Source organism: Pteropus vampyrus, unplaced genomic scaffold (genome assembly GCF_000151845.1).
Source record: "Pteropus vampyrus isolate Shadow unplaced genomic scaffold, Pvam_2.0 Scaffold20, whole genome shotgun sequence".
In the NCBI taxonomy this organism is placed as follows: domain Eukaryota; kingdom Metazoa; phylum Chordata; class Mammalia; order Chiroptera; family Pteropodidae; genus Pteropus; species Pteropus vampyrus.
Genome location: NW_011888801.1, coordinates 6,684,506 through 6,692,377, shown reverse-complemented (window position 1 = coordinate 6,692,377; position 7,872 = coordinate 6,684,506). Strand labels below are relative to the sequence as shown.

The 7,872-nt window shown below is 43.4% G+C and overlaps 1 protein-coding gene across 1 annotated transcript in view; it reads left to right on the top strand.

Moving 5' to 3' along the window:
- MAT1A (methionine adenosyltransferase 1A) overlaps positions 1-275 on the top strand; it is a 15,478-nt gene extending 15,203 nt beyond the window's left edge. Inside the window, exon 9 of the mRNA XM_011355451.1 lies at positions 176-275. Within this exon, the coding sequence (XP_011353753.1) occupies positions 176-275 (100 nt within the window). The remainder of the gene's footprint in view (positions 1-175) is intronic.
- The last annotated feature ends 7,597 nt before the right edge of the window (positions 276-7,872 follow it).

The following is a 7,872-nucleotide window of genomic DNA, read 5'->3' as shown; positions in this document are numbered from 1 at the left end:
CATTCAGACACATGCAGGGCGAGGGTGTGTAGACCTCTGGGGTAAGTGGTCCAAGTCCAATCCACTTCCATCTGGGCTTCCTGGAGCGAGAGAAGCAGCTCATCCTAGCACAGATGGCTAACAAGGGACTGGAACCCTGTGTCCTTTACTCTCCTTGGCCTCTTTGTACCCACAGCAGTCTGAGTGCTGTTGGAATAAGTGGGAAAGCCCTTCAGATTACTCTTCCAGAGAGGCCAGTCCTAAGACTCGAATATCTAATATTCAGTGATGACTAAAGTGGCAGGGCTTGACTCCTAGTGGTAGAAGCGTTCACTGAGATGTCATGAGAGATTCTGCCTTTACCAGGAAGCTTCTGGAGTTGGGAGCAGAGCAGGTCTACTCCTGAGGGGACCGAGGTATCCTCGGTGTGCCACGGTCTCAGAAGCTGTACATCCATCTCAACACTACCCACCCCACCTGCCCTCAGTTTGGGTCTCTTGATAGCAGCATCTCTACCATCTCTCTAGCTCCCTAGACTCATGTTCAGATAGAGGTCTCCATGGGCCCCAGGAAAGCACTGGGGACTGGATTTCTTTCCAGGGCACACGGTGCTGGTTCTGGCTAGGGCAGGCAGCCTAAAAGGCCTTACCTGGGAGCAGACAGCCTGCTTCTGGGCACAAAGACTCTATGGCCTCTCTCTCCATGAGGGAAAAGGCAGTCTCAGGTTATTTTCAGGAGAGGGAGGCACAGCTTTGCAAGTGGCTGAGTTCCTCTAACTTGGGCTATATCTGAAGTGAAAATTCAGGATTTTATACTTTCCCTGTCCCCTAGAAAAACGAGATCTTTTTCTATCAACATCGTTTATGTAGAGCCTTTGTTGGTTAATAGTTCCTGCTAGGACAATGAATAAAGACTCAAAGAGCAACTCTCTCTGCTTAGTTTTTGTCTGCAAACCCTCTAAAACCTCTCCCCACCAACTGACATCACCTGATTCTCCTATCCTTCAGCAAAGTGGGTATCCTCCCCTCAGTGGTCCCCCACACTGGAGGCTTCTGTTCCTGTACACATGGGGCCCATCCAGCATGGACAGAGATTTTTCATCTCAATACTGTGTTGTCACTGTATTACCACACTCATTCCACACCGCCCTCCACTGAGGCAGATGTTCCTGGGAAACCCATGTTACATGTGGAGAACCTAAGGCCTAAAGAGGGTTAAGAATGTGACCAGGGGACCCGGCTGCCAAGTGGTTCCTTGGTCTTCAGAGTACGCTCTCTTGATTGCCATGTGTTGCTGCCCTTAATCTTCATCTATGTTTTATTCTTCTGCCCCTTCTTGCAAATTATCTACAGTAAGACTGGCACAAGGTGGGCGCTGAGGCAATATATTTGTCTAATGGTTGAATAAGTGAAGTGAGTGAATGAATGAATTTGGTCGGCAGAACTGAACCACGCCTTTAAGTGATACACATTTCCTTTTCAGACATTCTGTGAGAATTAACAAGTGATCCTTTACATTAGAGCTCGTCACTGCAGTAGCCCCTAGAGATGTAGTCCTAAGAGCTTGGTCAGAGCGGCTTGGGAGGTGGCACCTGCACTGTTTCTTACAAGCAGGCAGTGAGGAAAGCAGTCAGTTCTGGAGAAAGGTCCCTGTCCAGGCTGAGGGCAAAGCCTGGATGAGGAGGGTTTAGTGAGACCCTGACATGAGGGAGGCTGACCCGGGCTGCCAAGAAGGGCACATGTACAGCAAAGACCTCTGAACATGGCAGAGAGAGAAGGAGAAAGCCAAAGGCAGGAGGATCCTGCAGTCTTGTTTGAGACAGACTCTACATCTTGAGAAGTCACTACAGGGGCTATGCAGTGAAATATTTTTCCTAATATTTCAAAATAATACACATTTTGCAAGAACACATACAAATAAAAAGACACACATGAAACACATTGTAATGATTGTCTGTGTGGAAAGATGGTAAATGAACAGGCTCTATAGGCATAAAAGGCCAAATAATTAGTGAAAGCAAGAAGGAGAAGCAAGTTCTGAGCCATGAAGCCTCAAGTGTCAAAATGTCAGGGAAATGTAACGAAGGAGATGAGGGAGTAGCCAGTGGGTAGGAGGAAAGCTAGGAGAGTGGGGTGTCCTTGGAAGAGTTTTTAGGATGGTGAGGAGGGATCACCTGTGTGAAATCATACTGATGGGTTAGACGTGTGAGTGTCCAGTGACTTCAGCCTCGTGGAAGCCATCGGTGACCTGGGAAAGGGCAAAATCATTAGGAAAATATAAAATGGCCGTATTCCCCACCCAACTGTAATTCTTTAGTATCTCTAATACATTTCGAATGAAGTTCAATGAGCGTGACTAAGCCGTCACTGCCCCATGTGCCTGCCCACTGGCCATCTGCTTGCCCTCACTCTGGGCTTCATTCCCCACCCCCACTTTAGATTCCTTGTCTTCTTTGGCTTCCCCAAATAGATCCAGCTATTCCTGCCTCCGGACCTTTGCATGTGCAATTCTCTCTGTAATACTCTTCTTCTGTCTATGGATTCTCCGGCTCATCCTATCAGATTCAGATGAAATTTGTGTGTTTCTGAAAAGCCCCTTCATTGATAACTTCCTTTTTCTACTACATTCCACTTTTGGTTTCTTGTTCAGTGTTTAACACAATGTGTGAATATCAATTTGTTTAATTCCCCTCCTGAGTCCTTTCACCGCCACCCACCCTCCCTTATCTTTACAGTGTGGTTCTTCTGAATCCTTTCATCCTTAGTTTACAAGTGACCTTCCAGAAAGACACTTCTAAACATCCTCCATAAATTATGCCCAACACCATTTTTATCTGGTACTGGCCTATCAAAAGCCACAATTCTTTAGGGATGTCAGTGCTTGCTTATTTATGCCTGTTGCTCCACAGAACTAGGAATTCTTGAGGTCTGGCCTTGTCTGTTTTGTTTGCCACTTCATACCTGGCTCCAGTGCAGGGCCTGGCACAGAGTGGAAGCTCAGTGAGCACTGGTCATAATAGAGAATGAATTCTAGGTGTGTCCATCTCTCCCACCCCTGAGCTTCCCTTGCAAAGAGGGTCTACAGGAGATGAGGGTCCTGCTTGCCCTCTGGTAGGTGCTGTGCCTGACTCAGGTGCCCAGAGATGTAAATTACAATCATTCAATAAAGGATTTTTTTTTAAGCACATGTGAAGACTATAGCAGTGTAACTATTTGAAGATTTATACAACAATCACTTGGCATTTTAATGCTTCAAGGCCGGAAGTTAACATGAGATGACAATGAGATGACAAACCCCATTTCTTACAGAGTGCCAGTAGAAGGTGACATCAGATGGGGAGGCACTCAGGAGGCATGTATTGAGGTTGGGGAGGTGGGAGCTTGGTCTAAAAGGTATTTTGGGGTTGGTAGTGGAAAGAAATGTAGGGGAATGAGAGGAGACTGAGGGAAAGAATTAGCAGCTCAGTAGCTGGTTGAGGTAAAAGGCTTAGGTGGAAACTCCAGAAGAAATTTTCACCTGTGACAAATTCCCCAAAGCAGGTGTGACCCGGGCACAATGTAGGAAGCAGTGTGACACAAGATATGGAAACAACTTAAGTGTCAGTGAATGGATGAATGGATAAAGAAGATGTGGTATATGTGAAATAATGGAATATTATTCAGCTATGAGAAAGAAGGGAATCTTGCCATTTTCAACGACTTGATTAAACCTTGAGGTCAGTATGCTAAGTCAAATAAGTCAGATAGTAAAAGACAAATATTGTGTGATTTCACTTTTATGTGGAATCTACAAAAGCCAAACTCATAGAAATAGAGTTGAATAGTGGTTACCAGGGGCTGGGGAGTGGAGAAGATGGGGAGATGTTGGTGTTGGAATAATTTCCTGAGGTGTGCTAGAACTGACCTCCAAAGGAGGGCTGGGCTGAGAGACCAAGGAAAAAGGCTGACAACTCCAGAATAAAAAAGATTATTAAGGGAACTTATGGCCAGAAACAGAGTCTTGGGTGACAGCAAAATGGTAGATCTCACATCTGAAAGGAGAGGGAAGCTTGATACATGTAGCCTCCAGGAACACGGGTGGCTTGTAGCCACGTGGCACATGCTTGTTAAGAGCTGTATATTCCAAAGCAGTGAATAACTTAATGCACCCACTTATCTATGTAAGAACATTGCTTTCAAGTGATGGGGATGAACTGGTGGCCACTGACAGCAACTTGCTTCTTAAGATGGCATGGGTCATGCCAAGCACCAAAAAACAATTTTATCTAAGAGTTGGTCAAAGGTTATAAACTTCCTGTTAAAAGATGGAGAGGTTCTGGGGATCTACTGTACATCATAGTGATTATAGCTAGTAATACTATATTATATATTTGAAAGTTGCTAAGAGAATCAATCTTAAACATTCTCACCACAAAAATGAAATGATAATTATGTGCCATGATGGAGGTGTTAGCTAATGCTATGGTGGTAATCAGTTAGCAGTATATCAAATCAGCATATTGTACACCTAAAACTTACACAATATCTCAATAAATCTGGGGGAAAAGGCAGTGTGACAGACTTTTTTCTTACCATGACATCTTTATAAAAGAGGTTTTGGAGAAGTGAGGAAGAAGGGCTGTATTCTGGGTTCAGTTTGTGTTAGCCCCAAATGCAGAAAAATGTGGACAGGTAAGTAATTCTCTGGGAATAAGAAACATAATAGAGGAAATATGAGAGTTTACAGCCCCAGAAATGTGCATCCAAGGTGGTGTTGGGCATCCCCTACAATATGGGAAGTTAAGTCAGACCCATTTGATGTGACACTCACAGGACAGTGTGAAACTTTGAAGTCATAGGGGCAATCACTCGCCAAATTGGATTTCATAAAAATGAAGTTTTGGTATATTAGGAAAAAAATACAAAAATAAAAGATCAGTGACAGAATGGAAAATATTTGCAATGTGCAAATGAATAAACTGTGATCAATAAGAAAGCAACAAAAGCCCCAGTAGTAAATGGACAAACTATACGGAGAATCATAAACAGTTGTAAGAGATGAAAAAAGCCATGAGAAATGAGAATTGCTAAACTGCAAATGTTTTAAGAAATATAATAATTTTTGAATGCAATATTATATTTTAACAATCAGATGGCTAAGACAAACAAACTAAAAAAAGAAGTAAGTTCTTAAAATCCAGGGCTGGAAAAGCTGTAAGGAAATGGGCATTCCCAAATACAGTTAGTGTGACTTGGTATAAACTTTCAGAAGGAAACTTTGATTCTTTGTTCTTGAAATTTAAACAACATGTTTGCCTGGTTTCATCCTTGGGTCCTTCAAGATAAGATGGGAATGCTCTGTTCCCAGACCTGTGAGTAAGGTGGCCATGCCCAGGCCTGAGGAGGGCAATGTTGGTATGTGGTAAAGGGATCAAGGTGGGGTTGGGGGACTCTCAAGAAAGCCCACGTCTGTTCTTGGCCACTGAAGAGTTGGGCTCCCCTCTTGTCACATGGCTGAGGGGTCACCTCTTGGGTGTTTTCAGAAGCCCTTACAGGATTGCCCTGAGACACAGGGGCTGCAAGTAACCCTGTCCTTCACAAGCGTGGCTACAACTGCTGAACCAATCATGGCAGCCCGAAAGGACTATACAGATGCCCAAGTTACAGAGGAGGAAGCTGAGGCTTATGCAGGTAGGTCATTTCTGAGAACCCCCACTCAGCAAAGAACAGACCCTGTCCCAGGGCAGGATGGGAACCCTGGGGTGACTGGCACTATTTCCTTCCATTTCACTGGGGGAAGCAGTGGATTGTGCCCCCACCCATCACTGAGCTTTGTCCTGCTGATCTAGAGGTTCTGTTCCCAGGGGTGCAAGGAGCTTGGGGTCCAGTATCTCCTTTAGTTCTGAGCTGTGCATGTTCTCCAGCAGGAAGGCCAGCCCTAGGCCCTCACTCTGCCCAGGCTCCCTGGACGACCCTCTGGGAAGAGTATGGGGCCTCAGCTTCTCCTTGTGTTCATTGCCAGACCCTTCACCTCCAGGCCTCCTGACCACAACCACTGTGCCTACTTCTCTCCTCTTGACAGAAGTGAGGGAAGGAGCTTTTGATATTTGAAGGTGACCTAAGGCTGAATGGGCTGTTCCATTTTCATTCTTGGGCTGAGGGATCCCCTAAGACATCCTGGGGTGGGGGGGTGGACTTCCTCCAGGCTGGCCCTGTTCCTCCTCCCACCTCTTCCAGGGTCAGTTGGCCTCTCTCAGGAGACCCTGCAGCTGCCTCCACCTCACTGTAATTACCTCTGAAAGGCAGCTCTAAAATTCTCCCTTTAAAAAAGAAAAAAGGAATATCATCTTGTAATGAGTTCTTACATTTTGGCATTTAGAGTGTCTGGACTCTAAGATATTTTATTTTATTATTTTTTTATTAATATATTTATTTTTTATAGTTACATTGGTTAAAGAAATCTAATAAGTTTCAGCGGTACATTTTAACAGTAAGGCATATATATTTACACTGTGTGTTCACCTCTCATAGTTAGATTTCTTTCTGTCACCACATATTTGACCCCTTTTATCCCATCTAACTTCCCCCTCCCCACTACCTTCTTGTAATCACTAGTCTATTGTCCATGTCCATGAGTCTTTGTCCTGTTCATTTGTTGCTTTTAAGTTTATATCCCACATAGAAATGATATCATGTGGTTTTCAACTTTTTCTGTCTGGCTTTTTTCTCTTAGCATGATTATCTCGAGGTCCGTCCATGTTGACATAAATGGCAGATTTCACCTCTTCTTATCACTGAGTATATATGTACTACAGCTTCTTTATCCAATCATCTATTATAGGACACTTTGGTTGCTTCCATGTCCTGGCCACTGTGAATAATGCTGCTATGAACATCAGTGTGCGAATATCTTTTCGAATATGAGTTTTCAAGCCTTTGGGGTAAATACCCAGTAGAGGGATTGCTGAATCATACAGTAGATCAATTCTTAGTTTTTTGAGGAATCTCCGTACTGTTTTCCATAGTGGCTGTACGAATTTGCAGTCCCACCGGCAGTGTATGAGGTTTCCTTTTTCTCCGCATCCTCTCCAACACTTGCTATTATTTGTCCTGTTGATTATAGCTATTCTAACAGCTATGACATGGTATCTCATTCTGGTTTTGATTTTCATTTCCCTCATAGCTAGCAATGTTGAGCATCTTTTCATGTTTGTTGGCCATTTGTAAGTCCTCTAGGGAGAAGTGTCTGTTCAGGTTCTCTGCCCATTTTTTGATTGGATCATTTGTTTTTTTGTTGTTATTGAGTTGTTATTGAGTTCTTTGTATATTTTGGATATTAGGTCCTTATCGGAGGTGTTGTTTACAAATATATTTTCCCATTTGGATGGTTGTCTTTTTACCTTGTTGACGATTACTTTTGCAGAAGCTTTTTAGTTTGATGTAGTCCCATTCATTTATTTTAGCTTTTACTTCCCTTGCCTTTGAGGTCAAATTCATAAAATCTTCTTTAAATCCAAGGTCCATGAGTTTAGTTCCTATGTTTTCTTCTATGCATTTTATTGTTTCAGGTCTTCTATTCAGATCCTTAATCCACTCTGAGTTAATTTTGGTGTGTGGTGATAGACAACAGTCTAGTTTCATTCTTTTGCAGGTGGCTTTCCAGTTTTCCCAGCACCATTTATTGAAGAGGCTTTCCTTTCTCCAACATATGGTTTTGGCTGTTTTGTCAAAAATTATTTGCCCATATAAATATAGGTTTATTTCTGGACTCTCGATTCTGTTTCACTGGTCTGTGTGTCTGTTTTCCTGTCAATACTATGCTGTTTTGATTACTGTCGCTTTGTAGTATAATTTGAAGTCAGGCAGAGTGATGCCTCCAGCCTTGTTCTTTTTTCTCAGGATGGCTTTGGCAATT